The following is a 15,799-nucleotide window of genomic DNA, read 5'->3' as shown; positions in this document are numbered from 1 at the left end:
TATCTTAAGGTACCCTTCCTCAACATATGCGATTTGTTGCACATAATTCTTCCTTTGAAGAATCGAGACTTATCCCTCTTGGATATATATCCCGTTGGAGCAACTTTCCTATTCGCATATTTTTCTCTAGAAGTTTCGGAGACCACCATCCCCTTGGACTACTCTATCTTGATGAACAAACTATGCATTGTTCCGCCCCCGCAAACGTACTTATTAGATTGCGACTCATCGCTAATACAACCCTCGTTGCGCCTCTCAAGACTTAGCAACATGCTGAACTTATTACACACTTCAACCTCTTGTGGACATATCTTTCTCATGCCAAATAGAAAGTTTCAATGCTCTATGACGCTGAGTTTTGGTCACCTTAGGATAACCATGGACAGTCCATCATCCGTATACAAACCCTTGCATGAGTACCGAATTCTTTTGAGTGAGCAATTCCCTTCATCTCTATGAGCTTTGTACAACTCTTTTGGTCATTAGGCAATCCATCCTACTGTACACAATCTTATCCTCTACCAAGTGCTCCGTTGGCCTTAAACATCATTAAGTTTGGTTGCCAATATCGAACCGCAACTCGAACTCAACCATCTCAACCTTTATATACTATGCATTCTTCCTAGCTTGCTTGTCCTCATGATGTCTCTTGCACAAAGGGTTGGTTATTCCTCTAAATGTCAATCTCGGAAGTCTGCTCCTTTGAACGACTCATTTCTCTATATCTTAATGCCCATTTCCCTCAAACGATCAGACATGCTAACTACCCTCAATGCAGCCCCGCTAGGTTTCTTACGTTTGCATGTCAAATGTTTCTAAGTATGCTTATCTCACTTTAATACCATCTATCATAGACTTAACTAGTTTTACTTGAGTCATGCAACACTCTTGCATGTCCATATGTAAATGGTCAGCCTCCTCGAAATCTCTTATAGTCCCTTGAGGACCTATAAAAGAGAAAATATGTTAGAAAAAATGTTTAACTCAAGATCCATAAGCAGCTATTTCAACAAACACTTGATAAACAATACAAATTACTCAAGATCCACAAGCAGCTATTTCAACAAACACTTGATAAACAATACAAAGTACAAACATGAACTTCACAAGCTCTGAACGATCGCATGATAAAAGACCCAAGGTGGTTCGCCATGAACAAAAGTCCACAAAAGACACTACTGCGAAACAAGACAGCGAACCCACTCTAAACACTACCCCAAAAACTCATCCAACCATTGGTCACTTGGATAGCTTTTAAGTGTTGTACTAGTTAACACTTCGCACTACTCTACTAAGTTAGAAAACCTTCAAAATAACTATTAGATGATCTATTTCTAGATAATTTTATCTCTGCACGACGACTACACATAGTATGTGTTTACAAGCCTATATCGATCACAAAAACCAACCAAAAGGAGATTATCAAACTTACTCCAAACCCTCTACATGTTGTGTAAAGCATGAATAAAAACCGAAAGACAAAAACATACACGAACATTACATCAGACACTTTATTTATAATTTTATTCGTGACAATTTTATTCATGACATTTGCTCTACACACTTACTATATAATCATGTTAAATTTCACTGATATAAATAGCTTCATATGTGAGGTTACAATTTTGTAAGTTTGTCCTTCAATCTCACAAGATAGGGTTTATGAAACATGCTAGTCTCATGGAAGCCCAATAACTCCATGTGGAATATGCAAGTTATGCCTGAGCTATCACATACAGATAGATACAAAGCAGGTGGCCATTTTGTCAAATGTGGCAACTTACGAAAATTATAGCATCCCCACAAAGACCATTTTGTCACATTTCACATGACTTTCAGAAAGCAATAGTAGCTTCAAATATGCAACTGCAGAACTTGGGTTTGAACATCTTTTGAAGCCAACCAGATTTTGTTCACTATGATCCAGTTTGACCTAAAGAACACTCGATAAGATGCAATGTGACAACAGTTGTCATCGAAAAACACGCAGGCAACTCTTTCTTGAGAGAATCCTAGCGAGCTGTAGAATCTTAACATAAGTACTCCAAGAATTGATGTCAACTTGGAAACTCAAGAAAATTTTGTATCAGATGGGCTTCCTTCCAAGACAGATTAATCCTTTTCTCATCAAGAGCTCCACAGAGCACCTCAATCTCTGATGCCACATGTACAACGAAGACCTGGGTCCTGCAAAATTAATACAGAAAATGAAAATGTCCCAAGTGAATAACAGAAATCTTCCAATATCAAACTTCATGTATACTCACCATATTCTCTCTAAAGATCATTCCAGTTTCGTTGTTCTTCCTTCTGTTCAAGCACTTCTATGCAATCAAACATCAAAGGCAGGTTAACATGGACTCATCACCATCCAAGAAAGATCTGTTGGAACTCAACTAAAATAAACAGAACAGTCCAACCCCTGGCATGTTTAAGATTCACAAAGCTGTGTGTATGGTTCCGGTATCCATTTCATGAATCTGGATGAGAAATAATTATATTAGTGATCCTCGGTGATCAAATTCAACAACTCTGACCATTGCAGTTATTGTATAGGCATAATGAAGTGAAATGACCTAATTATGATGAGTCCAACTACATATACAGGAGACAAAGTGTGGTCTGATTATTCTCCGAGTTTAATGTGTCACTATTTGTCAAGAGAAGAACCTCCTGAAAACAAACTATGAGCTCCTGGAATTATTGAAATTGATTACCAAGTAGCTTGAATTTACTCCACAACAAGATAAAGAAAGCAACTAGCATATATGGGCTTAATGCAAATGACACAGAAGGCCAAATTTTTACCTGCATCTAAGATGTTAATCATAATTAGACAGCAATTACATTCATCAACAAAATGGAATGGATGATCCTACTGAAACCATTTTCACAAGGAAACATATTTCAGTCAGCTGGCAAAAGAGAAGTAATTCTATTAATTCTGAGAGCATTTACTTAGCAGCTGATACTATTTAACACATTATGATATAAACAGAGAAAGGAGTTCATCCTAATTTTTCCAACTTGCTTCAAATTATGCGAAAAATAACAAGTATCTCCAGACAATTAAGAATACAGTAAACACTAGAACATATAGATTAAGAAGAAATTTAGAAACAAACAAGAGAGTACAAGCTGTAAAGTCCAATCTGAAAGGGAGCTTGACTTGCAACTCAAAATAGGTCAAGTTCACATAACCTGAGCAAGCTATTAGAGTTTTAAGTTGATTTGCAAGATTGGTCTACTCACATGTTTTTCTTTTTTGTTGTTTCCTATTTAAAGCCATTTCAAGTAAATGAACCTTAGACAAACCGGCACTCAACTCAGCTCTTCGAGCAGTTTGACAGAAACTAAAACTATGCATCAGTATACTTTTCAACTTGAACCAATTAAGTAATTACAATATCAGTATACTTCTTGACTTGAACCAATGAAGTCATATGAAGGTTTTAAGCATATGTATAATGTTTAAAGTTGTATTTTCATTACTTGAAACATGTGAGTGCACATTAAATTATTATGTGATACTATAAAGACTTGCCACACATTTGGTACTTGGTCTTGAATGATTTCAGTACCCAGACTTCCAGTGCTAGTTACGCTACCGCATACCTTTGAATAGATACTTACAAGTCGTACATACAAAAGGACCCAAATCTCGATCTAGTGTTGATATCGGTCCAGGTCTAGTGCTGATATCAGTCGACAGCTGAACCAGTACTCTATTGGTACAACTGACATACCAATACTCGGTATAGATTGGTAACCCAGAGAGGAAGAAAAGAGGAGGTGATGGCAGAGAAATCGACATTTCAATGAGAGGTGGAAGAGGAAGAGGATGCAACTTTTACAAGGAAAGAGATGGTGACGGTGATGGGCCAAGTGAAGGAGGAGGCGATTGCAAGGCAGCGGAAAGGAGGAATAGGCAGAGGAGGGAATAGTGACTTAATAACATATCAAAAAAATATCATCCTGTCACGGATAAAGTTCTAAACAGGATGTTTAATGTAATACTTATGTATGTCTGTGTCTTTCTGTTTGTTCATGCTTTGCACAGCATGTAGAGAAATGGTCGAAGGCTTAACAGCCGCATTTTAGTTAGGTTTGGTGGCCTTCTTAGACTTGTAAATAAATGTTGTGTCATGTGGAAACTTGTGAGAGATATTCGGTCTGTAGTGGACCATTTTGACCCTTTGTTGTGCAACCGTTCAGAGCTTGTAAAGTATGTTTGTAATTTGCATTGTCTATGAGGTGTTTTCGGAAATGTTTGCTTGTGGATCCCGAGTGAGGCGCTTTCTCTAACCCGTTTTCTCTTTTGTAGGTCCTAAGGGACCATGGGAGGTTTCGGGGAGGCTGATCTTTGCGGACGGACACGCAAGGGTACCGCACGACTTAGGCAAAACCAGCTAAGTTCGTGACAGATGGTATCAGAGCGGGACAAGCACTCATAGAAACACTTGGTATGTAATGTGGGGGACCTAGCGGGGCTACGTTGAGGGCAGTCAGCACATGTGCGACCGTTTAGAGGAAAACGGGCATGGAGATGTAGGGAAAAGGAGTCGCTCGGAGGAGCGGGCATCTGAGATTGACATTTAGAGGAATGGCCAACCCTTCGCGCAAGAGGCACCACGAGAACAAGCAAGCTTGGAAGAATGCGGAGTGCACAAAGGTTGGGATGGCTGAGTTCGAGCTACGACTCGATGTTGACAACTATACTTGATGGTGCCCAAGACAAGCGAGGTGCTTGGTAAAGGAGGAGACCATGCAATGGGAAATGAGTTACTCAGCGACTGAAAGAGTTGTGCAAAGCTCATAGAGGTGAGGGGAATTGCTAACTCGAAGAATTCGGTACTCATGCATGGGCTTGTATGTGGACAATAGAATGTTCGCGACCATCCCAAGACGACCGAAACTCGGCGCCATGGAGCATTGAAACTTTCTCTTCGGCATGTGAAGGATACGTCCGTGGGATGCTGAAGTGTGCAGCGAGTTCAGCATGTTGCTAGGCCTTGAGTGGTGTAGCGGGGGCTGTATTGACGTGGAGTCGCAATCTAGCAAGTGCGTTTGCAAGAGGCAGAACAATGTACAATTTGTTCAGCAAATCGGGGTAGTCCAAGGGGATGGCGGTCTCCGAAACTTTCAGAGAGAAAGAAGCGTAGAGAGATATTGCTCCAACGGGACAGATATCCAGGATAGATAGGTCTCGGTTCTCCAAAGGGAGAATCATGTGCAACAGACTGCACATGTTGAGGAGTACCTCAAAAACAACTCCACAAAGCTCAATGGACCGAGCGAGCGCTGAGGAGTCGTCACATGATCTCGCTTGAGAGAATGCATTGGTGGATACATTGCGAGATCAAGTGGGGGGAGTGACCCAAAGCAACACAAATAAAGGCACACTTGGAGTCGATATAGAGATCAGACTCAAGGGAGGGCTGACCCGTGGAATGGTGGGCGCGAGGGCCACCATCAACTCAATGCAAAAACGAGGAACGAAGCAACTTGGGTGTAACTTGGCGAAGTACCCAAGCTGCATGAAGGGAGCCAGCATAGAAGATGAAACATGGAGCGGAGGCACAGTGCTTTCCTTGGACAGAGGTCAAGGACATGAACTCTTGCAGAGGCAAGAGCAGGATCATGTTGTTCCATAGGTCCTTCATTCTGACGGAGGGGACTCATCTTGTATGGTGCCAAAGACAAAGGGAGCTTTTGGGCACATGCACCTTATCTCAGAGAAGCATTTGATGGAGGAACTAAGGCGACTCAACTTGCGGAGGCAAAGTTGGGTTCAGAAGGCCTTGGCACGGGGCAAAAGGACGCGAAGGCAAGGACTCTTGAAGAATATGCCACAGTGTTGTCATTCAAGTTGACATGAAAGAAGCGGTGCGCAGCGGAGATTGTGCTGGTAGGGGCAGAGGCCCAGGATCCAAACAATGGTGCACTAATTACAACGAAATCAGTGGACTTCGGGAGCTACTAGGCGACGGACTGTCCTAGAGCGGTGCTTCATCTAGGTGTGACCCAAGAGTGGGTGGATGAAGGTCGATTGCCAAAGGAGCGAACAAAATCGAAGGTGGAAGAGACCCTGCGATGTATTGGCAAAGGCCACACATGGAGGGATCACAATTCGAGTTCATCCCACAAGGATCAGAATGCAATAGAGATGTCACCAGGAGGAGACATGGTGCAGCGGATCGTGGTGGAACAGTTCGTGGCAATGCGATACACACGACATAGTCCCGTGAGGGACTATATCATACGAAGGTATGATCAGGAGATACTGGAAGCTCCACTTCGGTGAACAACACGACGACAAGAAGGGCTATGGATTCAAGGAGTGAAGGCCATGGTACCGCAGAGGCGGGTCTTCCATGCGTGTATCGAATTTTACAGCGGATGAAAGCCTTGGTCATCAGCATATGGGGGCTGTGTTCCACAAAGGGAAAAGTTCGAATGCAAGTACCAGTGAGTCCCATGGGAGGGACTTGATCATGCAGAGGTATGATCGAAACAGCTGGAGAGTTGGACTACTCCAAAGCCCATATTCGCTTAAGGGAGCCCAGTAAGTCAGAGGATAAGGTCGAGTAAGCGAACGTTGCTACCAAGGAAGCTAAGGAGAACAAAATCGGTGCAAACCCTACAACGTGATGGCAGAGGCCATGCATGGGAGTTGCAGTCTGTCTTTCCATCGACCAAAGAGAGCTGTTTGGAGAACACGACACACAAGGGTGTCGTACGACTTAGGTAAAACCAGCTAAGTCCGTGACAATCCGGTACCCAAGTTTTAATAATTAAAACTAGGCGATATGCCTAATAAGATAATCATACCAGTCGGTAAGTCCGATATGAACCAAATCTAGATGACAACCGGTGGACCACATACCGGTCCAAGGTTAAACCAGTAGATACAGTCCTGTATTAACTGGTACAACATGTTTTCTAAACCTTGGTACATACAACATCTAAAATTCTGCCTAAAAGTCTAACACTATGAAAATTTACAGAATAATGTTCAAAATATAGCCTGTGAAAAATTTCAGTATTTTTTTCTCCTTCAAGGATATTACTAATTTCTTTCTTTTGTTCCTTAAAAACATTTTTGTGGGAATGGAATCCTGAAATAATGAATAATGCTCCCAATATTGACAAAACTGCTGGAAGGATAATCCAAAATACAGGTCAAAATGGGAACAGGAACCAGTTGTTATACCACAGGTATGAAAAACCACAATCACTGCCATGCCAAATTTGTGCCTTCCATGGTAACACAAGAATGCCATAATAACCAGCACTTGGATAACTTTGAAAAAGCACCATAATATGAAAGGAAATATTTGTATACTAAACAGAATAATCCTTATGAAAAATTCAGTAACTGTGATTTGGCTTGTTTGACACTTGCTAATTTTGTAAGTTCCGGTATCTTCTGCCTTGTATGCTGTACTCATAATTATGTGAGATATCATACCAACATTGATACCATAGAAGAAAGGTTTAACATGAAAAGTTAAAAAAGAACATCAACGATAATTTTTAGGTTACCATTTGTCCATAATGCTTGGTGAAAATATAAGAAACTCGAGCCCACTTGACTGTACTACAGATGAATTTACATAATAGCCAATCATATAGCAAAACCTGAGACATTAAAATTAACAGATAAGTTTGATTGAAAGAGAACCCTTGATATAAAGTATTAGTTAGGCACAGAAAATGATAAGTTCAAGAACATACCTTCGCCACGGAGCTATATTTAGAAACTTTCTATCTGATTTTCAGACCAGAAGGTGCTAACCTATCATCCTTGATTTTTTCCCATCGAAGCATCTTCATAATATTCGTGTCCCGTTGAGACAACCTGCAAAGCTGTTCCTTCAACAAGCCATGCTGTGAGCTCTGGCTGATGTTCAAGGTGGTTAAGTGGATGCAGACTTCCATCATCCATTTGGACACCATAGACAAATGGGAGCTTAAATGTAAGAAAGCTTTCTGGTGGAAGAATGACTTGACAGTCGAGGCTAAATTGTGATTGCTGCTCACGGTTTTGAATAGATGGAGGTAGACAAGAGTCCTATAGTACATTAATGTTCCAACAAATTGTCAGTATACAATATAAAGATAACGGGCATCTTTTAACTTGAACAGGCAACAACATGCAATAAGACTTCAAAATCTTGTAGTAAAATTATAGCATCTAAAAAATCATTCAACTGTACACAAGTGATCATCCTAAAGAATCCATATGCATTTCTTTGTAAGAAAGTGGTTAATTGTAAACTTTTGTCAAAAACCTCTTATGGTAAAGTATCAAACTTTAAATATTGTCCACATAATGGAAAAGAATTGGGTACTTATGACCTAAAAATTAACACTAGGAACTAGGAAGGCACCATTACTTACCTCGAATTGTATTACTGGGCATGTTGCTAAAACAGTAGGGAGCGGCGGTGTCACCTACATAACAAAAAAAAATGTTAAAGGGGGCAGGTTTATAATTTCATACAATGAGAAGATACTCTATATATAAGAGATAAGAGATTCTTTGAAGGAAAACTTTCTAAGTCTAAGTATTTGACAACATGTTTTGGAATTATCCAGTAATGTATAATCATAGTTGATAATTTGATATCACCATTCTTAATTTCCATGTCATCAGGAAATCTAGTGAATCAGGAACAGTTAAGCATCAGCACTGCAAGCAGAAAATTCCAACGACCAGATTCCAGTAAGATCTACTAGTATATGCTATATATCTAACATATCATTAATGCTATGAGATCAAAAATCATAATCACCTTAAGATATGTTTAACTGTCACCTTTTGTGGTTTTATCATTTATGATTAGCATAAGGTTTAAGATGGTCATGCACCTGGCCTTTCTTTACCAAGCTGTAACAAATTTTATAGAATGACTTACTGAACTTCTGACGTTATCCCTCGTATGCATCAACCATGCTATGAACTAAAGAGGTACTGATACCCGTTGAGGCTTATCATCATCAATTGTAAGATTAAAAAAACAAATTTCTCATCTCATCAACCACTAACTTATTCAAGTTGATGAGAGACTGTTGTTCACTGCAACCTATGGGCAGAGTGAAGTCACATACAAAGAACAAATATTTCTATTGTTGTGCTTTATGGGATCCTTTCTTTTCAACATGATATATTGATATATATCCTATCATGCTGTATTAGTTTCCTATATCCATATTTATCATTCCTAGCCAACCAATCTTAGAGCCGAACAACAATTCTTGGGATCTTGGTTAATTCTAACCAAAACCAGATCAATCCTAGTCTACCTAGATTGTCAAATTCCGGTCAACAGTTCAATACCAATGGAAAACCTGATTTCATCCTTTTGAAACCTACTAGCGCTTTAGATCAATGTTATTAAGAGGTGCTCACCTAGGCGCCCGATCGAGGCGACACAAGGCCCAAGTGCCTTCAGTTTGGTTCAAGTGAGCGATTGAGTTGGCTGCGGTGCCTGAGTTAAACCACAAATGGGTTCGATTTGGGTTCAAACAAGAATGACTTGGCCGAACCAATTCAGCCAACTAAAACCTCTCTCTAATTCTGACCAAAACTTCATCATCTCTGCTGCCCTCCACCGCGGCCACAATCTCCCCTACTTCCTCCGCTAACTGCTCATTGGAACAAGGCAGTCGGTGACTGGAAATTGGCATTCGTGCGCAAGGTGGCCCTCAAGCAATGCCTTCCCTTCCGAGCCTCCTCAACAGCCCCATCCCCCTCCTCCTCCGTGCTTCCCCCCTCTCCTTCCCTCCCACTGTCACTCTCCCTCTTTCTCCACCATCGACCATTGCTGAGTCTCCCCGACAGCCCCCCTCTCCCTTCTGCATCCCCCTCCTCCGCAGAGCCTCTCTTATAGCCCCCCTCACCCTTCCTCCTCTGTGCTTCTTCTCCTCTCCTTCCATCCCGCTATCCCCTCCATCTTTCCCCACCTATGTTGTCGCCCCGCCTCCCCGACAAACCCCCTCCCCCTCCATCCCTCCCTGAAAGCTCGTCACAACCGACAACCCCCCTTAGGATGTCCCCACCCTTTCACTCGGGTCTCGCCTCTTTATCTTTCTCCTCCGCTATCACCCCAGCCAAGCCTCCCCGTACCCCGACAAACCCTCCTCCCTCCTCCACCACCACCACCTCCTCCTCCCCGATAGCTCCCCTGCCAATGAACAATTTATTTATATTTCTCTCCTAAAATCCTGACCACCAATATCTTTTTTGGTTACTATAGCAAGACTCTAGAATGTTACATGAAATATATGATGAATGAACTGAACTGATTGGTAATGATGCTTTTATGTCCTTTTAAGTTTTTTGCAAATGATACTTTGTATGATAGATGGAATAGAAAGTCCAGTGTGTAGAAAGGCAAATGCAACAATCAAGCATTTGCCTATAGCTGTACAGCACTAGCATGAACATATGTCCTTAATTATATTTTAGTGATCATATGGAATACTAAGCATTTGCAAATGATTTTTTAGTGATCATATTTTTCCTTTAAATTTTTTATAATTTCAATATTTGCAAGTGCCTCACTATGCTCGGGTGAGCACGTAGCACCTTGTGCATTTTGACACCTCAGTGCCTTTTAGCAATCTGTAGCCAGATGTTACGCACTTATGTTATGCCTCACCTAACTATCTAATTAGATTGGCCTTCTTAGTTCTGTTCGGACATTGAAGCTAGTTCCACACAAGGATCTCATCCCTTCTTTGCTAGATCATCCATGACAAACTCATCAGCACATTCAGCTCCCTCAGAGATATCTGCTACCTTAGAAATAAGCGACTATAAGGCCCTTGCGGCACAGTAGTCAACCTTGGTCCCAGGTGGAAATCCAATCCTTTCAATGGTAAGGGCAACCTAGCACCTTTGACTACACTACTTTAGATGGTAACTAGAGTTTATCATTCATATCAAGCAAATTTATGATATGCAGAAAAGAAATTCCCTTATTTATTGCATGGGTATATGGAACTTACGCCCTAAATTAGTTCTAAGTTCGTCAAAACATCGTAGCTACAAAGCCATGTGAATTAGTAAGTCAACCATATTCAACTGAGATTTGACCACCTTAAAATCCAAAAGAAACAAATGAAAGAATAATATTCATTCAACAGAATGAATAAGATATCAAGATAGAATGGATACTTACCAGAAAAATGCGCTGAAGTTGTGATGTTGTACCTGCAAATTTAATCTTTTGATCCTTTCTTGTTAAATTCCTACAATAAGGGCAGTTCATATGTAGCGGTAACTTTCTGTTCAAAAGAGAAAATGCAGATCCACCATCATCAAGCCTAACATGTAAAATATTTCTGTCAAGCTTTTGCTCATAGCCTGCAGGTAATGGAAGTCCATTAACAGGCTCAAACCATTCAGCGCCATATCTGGATAATAGTGTGATTCTACCTTGCTGTTCATTACATTTAGCTGATGTTTCCATGGACTTTTGAGTTTTCTTCATGTTATTTACAGTGGAAGTTGTTCCAGATAAGTTTTCTGGAACTTTCTCATACAAACCAGTCTTAGTATCTGAATTTTGACCAGAATCATCAGCAGAGGAATGTAATTTATCTGCCAAAGAATATGAAGACTCAAGCTCTTTCAGGTGCTCTGGAGATATCAGAAACCGGTGACCGAAGGAGCACTCATGTTCAAATCCAACATACACGATGACTTGCTTTGAATGATTATCCTTTGGAATTTTTTCACCACCAATATTTACTGGCACTATGTTGCTCCCTATCTGCAAAACAGGGTTGCCTTCAGTTTGGCCTTTAGTACCTGATCTGGTTATGCTTTCATGTGAGAACGTATGTTCAGCTTTTTGAGGTCCTTCATGATTATCAGCTACAGAAACTCGATGCCCATTTTGATGGGGAACACCTAATTTTCTCACAATTTTTTCTGTGTTTTCTTTTGGCAGTTTTTTCTGCTGAAGACTTGGAAATGGATCTACACTATTATTACCAGCAACAACTTCAGAGAAAGGCTTCTTCATAGGAAAAGATGGAAGACCCTTCCCAAAGCTAATACTTGAGTCCTCAAGGGGCACCGCCTCCGATTTCTTTCTAAAATTTTCAGATGCTCCAGACTTAGTTTCTCTCTGCAACTGACCAGCACCAGTTTTCTTTACGTCATCATCTAAAACAGGCGAAAGCTTACATTCTGGAGTTGAATTTGCAAAAGAAGACTTGCCCACTGTATTAAAAAGCAAGCTATTTGCTCCCTTTTGTTTCTCAAGAGAAATTGTCCACTTAAGCAAGTACTTTTCAGTGGAGGAGAATCCAGTTTGAAGCAAGCCCTTTGATGGTTTATAATATCTTCCTCCAGCTATGCGCATCAAACGCCATGAGTTCTCAGAAAGAGGTCTTACATGACTTCCTCTAGGTAATATAAGAGTTGGAAGGAGATCTTCACAATTGGCAAAGCAACTGAAAGTTATGTTTGCACTCTCAAAATCAAAAGGATCATCACGAAGTTTTCTTGATCGGCCGCAAGCACAGGCATGCAGAAAAACATATCCGCTGGAGTGTTGTTTTTTGTCATCATGTATCTGGTGCATGCATGGCTTTCCTGTAAGACTAACAGCATCACAGAGTTGTCTTCCTGATTCCCATATTGTCGTGCACTCCTCTTCCAGCTTCCTTGAAAATTTTTGCATGGCTGGTCCTTTAACCATGGAATTGAAAAAGTGCAAAGCCCTCTCCAAATGGGCCTTATGCAAAGAAGTTGGATAAAAAGGAGGTAACTCATTTAGGTATACTTTCTTAGCAGCTGGGAGAGCTCTTTGACACCAAGAAATAGAAAACTTCAAGTTCAGGTCCTTGCTACTTTCCAGACAAGATATAGCTGCTTCAATAGATTTAGCATCTTCAAGAGAAATTTGTTGATCCTGCATCTCATTGGCATGTTTTTCAAGGAATGATCTCTTAACTTTTCCATCTTCATCTAGAAAGCTGTCTTCAACAGAAAGCAATGAATCAAGGATCAGACTACTAAGAGACAACCAGCGTTCCAGACTTGGGAGTTCAGGAGCACTAACAGGCTTCCCAGCTGCAGCTGATGCTGCTGCAGCTGCTGCTGCTGCTGCTACCATTCCCACACCAACTACTGAACCACTACTCGCGCTACCTGGTAACCCTCCTCTACCTCTTAAAGCGTCAACCTGCCTGTACAGAAAATCCTTGATTGACTGAATATCCTCATTATTCAAATTCTGGCAATGGTTTTCAAGAGAGAACACATCAATTGCACGTTTTGAATTCAATGCATCCTCAATAAGCCCTGTCATAAAATCAAGTGATTCACCTCTTTGGATCATAGACCTATCTACCAGTGAAACAATCCTTGATGCATCAAGCAAAAACAAGGGCAGGTTACTCAGACTACCGGCACCTCTTGGACCAAGATTACTGTGTTCTGTGCCAACCAATGTTCGGCATTTCTTTATCAAAAATCTGACTTGTGACTCTAGTGATGATTGCAACTTTTTCTTGAAACTACCTTCATTTTTACTAGCCGGGTGTGTTAGCACTACCACAGGACCAGAACCTTTTACGCTTAAACCAGGCTTCGACGGTCCACCTACGCTTGTAAGCTGAGTAAGAGACATTGCATCACCAGAATCCTCAGCAATGGGGGAAGGATTGGACCCATCAAATAGGTCATCAACAAACACAAAGAGAATGACAGGAGTACACTGGCCTGGAAGCACAGATGAATTACTCCCTGAACCCGACATTAAAGAGATGGATGAACCATGGCGATTTGAGGCTCCACTACGTCGGCTGGGAGGAGATATGGAAGTGACTCTAGCTGCATTGGGAAGCAAGATGGCTGAAGTGGTTTTCGATAATGTCGGTGCAATTTTGGATCTTACAAAAGGGGCTAAAGCATGCTTTGCATTTTGCAGCATCCGGAACCTTTTTAAGATCTGGGTATCAAATCGGGCACCATCTTGAAGAAATATAATCACATGACAGACCTGATTTGAATTAAGAGCATTAAATTAGAATTGCAGTTACAACTATTAGCAAAATAACAACTTGAAAGACCCGTCATTTTCGTAATCATGAATTGTACAAGCAATGCAAAGAAAAATGCAACATATACAAGTTTTTAATCCAAATTCCACTAACTTAGACTTCCATGAAACCAAGAAAACCTAAACTCAGTCTTGTATCCAAAAAACAACAATAAATTCGTAGCACTTTCTGTTAGTGGTTGGAGTTATATTTCACTTCATAGAATCCAATACAAGCCAAATCTGTAATCCTGGTCTCATATAATCTCCACCAAATCAACAAATAAATCAAACCGTAAACAGATCAACCCATATTTCCGCTGCCGATACCTGTTTGGATTGATAGGAGAAGGCAATCAAATAGCAGATGTCCTAAACAATCAAACGGAAAAGTGTCAACCAAACGAGAACCTAAAAACTCACGGAGAACATGAACAGCATCCCCCGGAGATCATCGGCATCACAGGTTTCCAAAGCCGAAACCGACCTATACCCCTCGTCATCTGTTCTAGAGGAGCACAGCAACGAAAACGGCGACAAAGACGACGAGAACTGGAGGAAGACCACCCCTTTCTCTTTCTCAAAGTGAAAACTGATCCTGCGGCGGCGGAACCACTCCTCCACCTGCCCGCTTGACTCGGACCGAGAAGCGAAGAGATCCTTGTCGAGGTTTCCGCAGCCGAAGACGTTCGCGTCGAGGATCCTGTTGATCAGATGGGTAGCGTCGGTGCTTGGCCTACTGCCGAGGAAGCCTACGACCACGACGCCTTCGGGATTAGAAGGAGAAGGAGATGGAGGAGGAAGAGGAGAGGAAGAAGGGTTGCTGACGGAGATGCTGGCGGCGGCGGGCGCAGCGGTGGGGACGGGGCCAACGGAGGTGGAAGAGGAAGCAGGAGAGGTGGAGGATGCAGTTGGAGGTGGGGTACGGACGAGGACGCGGATGGAGGGGGAGGAGGAGGAGTTGGGGTGCGCCATCTGCGGGCGGCGCGGGCGTGGGATAGTACAACGGGCGGCGGCGATGACCGGCTCTTTATCTCTCTCTCTCTCTCTCTCTCTTTTTCGGGCTACACTGTACACGGACTTCACATGGTTGGGTCCGTTTGGGCTCGGGACCGAGTCAGATGATACCTATATAACAAATAATTATATATATATATATATATATATATATATATATATATATATATATAATTAAAAAGAACTAAATATAAAAAAAAATTAAATTTTAAAAATAGGTATATAACTATAATAAGCATAATAATAATAATTATATAAATAAATTATAATTTTTTAATCAAACTAAAATATTATTATTATTATTATATTTTTATTATATTTAATCGGTTTGAAATCGAAACCACTAATATGGAATCGGAATCGTCAGTAATTAGAAATCGAAATCGTACCGCTCATCATCGATTCTGATTTTATTTGAGACCGTGGAACCGTTAGATCGATTTGATTTTGGTTAAAATTGAAGCAGCTTCAGAATTATTTTGGAGCGAAACAACGCGGCAAAGTATGGCGTTAGCTCTTGAGAGTCCAATTGAACCACCCATTTGCTTGGCCCTATCGAGGTATGCAAGAATGGCAAAAGCCTCCTCTTCGACGGGAGAGTGCAAGGATCAAAGTTTAGCAGTGACAGTCATTGAATTGATAGTTCACCTTAGATTGAATCGTACTCAGAAGAATGCAAGCGAAGAAGATAACACATACGGCAGGGATCCAATCAGCTA

General features: G+C 41.2%; 1 protein-coding gene across 4 annotated transcripts; it reads right to left on the bottom strand.

Moving 5' to 3' along the window:
- Window positions 1-1,578: 1,578 nt before the first annotated feature.
- Window positions 1,579-15,160, bottom strand: LOC135609892 (uncharacterized). 4 transcript variants are annotated; one of them, XM_065103670.1, is made up of 8 exons: window positions 14,487-15,160; window positions 11,190-14,024; window positions 8,404-8,457; window positions 7,738-8,074; window positions 7,546-7,641; window positions 2,577-2,814; window positions 2,268-2,480; window positions 1,579-2,187 (listed from the first exon to the last, which is right to left on the bottom strand). In XM_065103670.1, exons 1-4 carry the CDS (start codon window positions 15,036-15,038, stop codon window positions 7,802-7,804), a joined length of 3,714 nt encoding a protein of 1,237 aa, XP_064959742.1. In that variant the 5' UTR covers window positions 15,039-15,160; the 3' UTR covers window positions 1,579-2,187; window positions 2,268-2,480; window positions 2,577-2,814; window positions 7,546-7,641; window positions 7,738-7,801. The 4 variants fall into 4 exon arrangements, with proteins under 4 accessions (XP_064959742.1, XP_064959741.1, XP_064959743.1 ...); XM_065103669.1 differs by having other exon boundaries at window positions 2,577-2,694; XM_065103671.1 differs by having other exon boundaries at window positions 2,577-2,673.
- Window positions 15,161-15,799: the final 639 nt, after the last annotated feature.

This window comes from Musa acuminata, chromosome BXJ2-4, assembly GCF_036884655.1.
Source record: "Musa acuminata AAA Group cultivar baxijiao chromosome BXJ2-4, Cavendish_Baxijiao_AAA, whole genome shotgun sequence".
NCBI lineage: Eukaryota > Viridiplantae > Streptophyta > Magnoliopsida > Zingiberales > Musaceae > Musa > Musa acuminata.
This window is presented reverse-complemented; position numbering and strand designations above follow the sequence as displayed.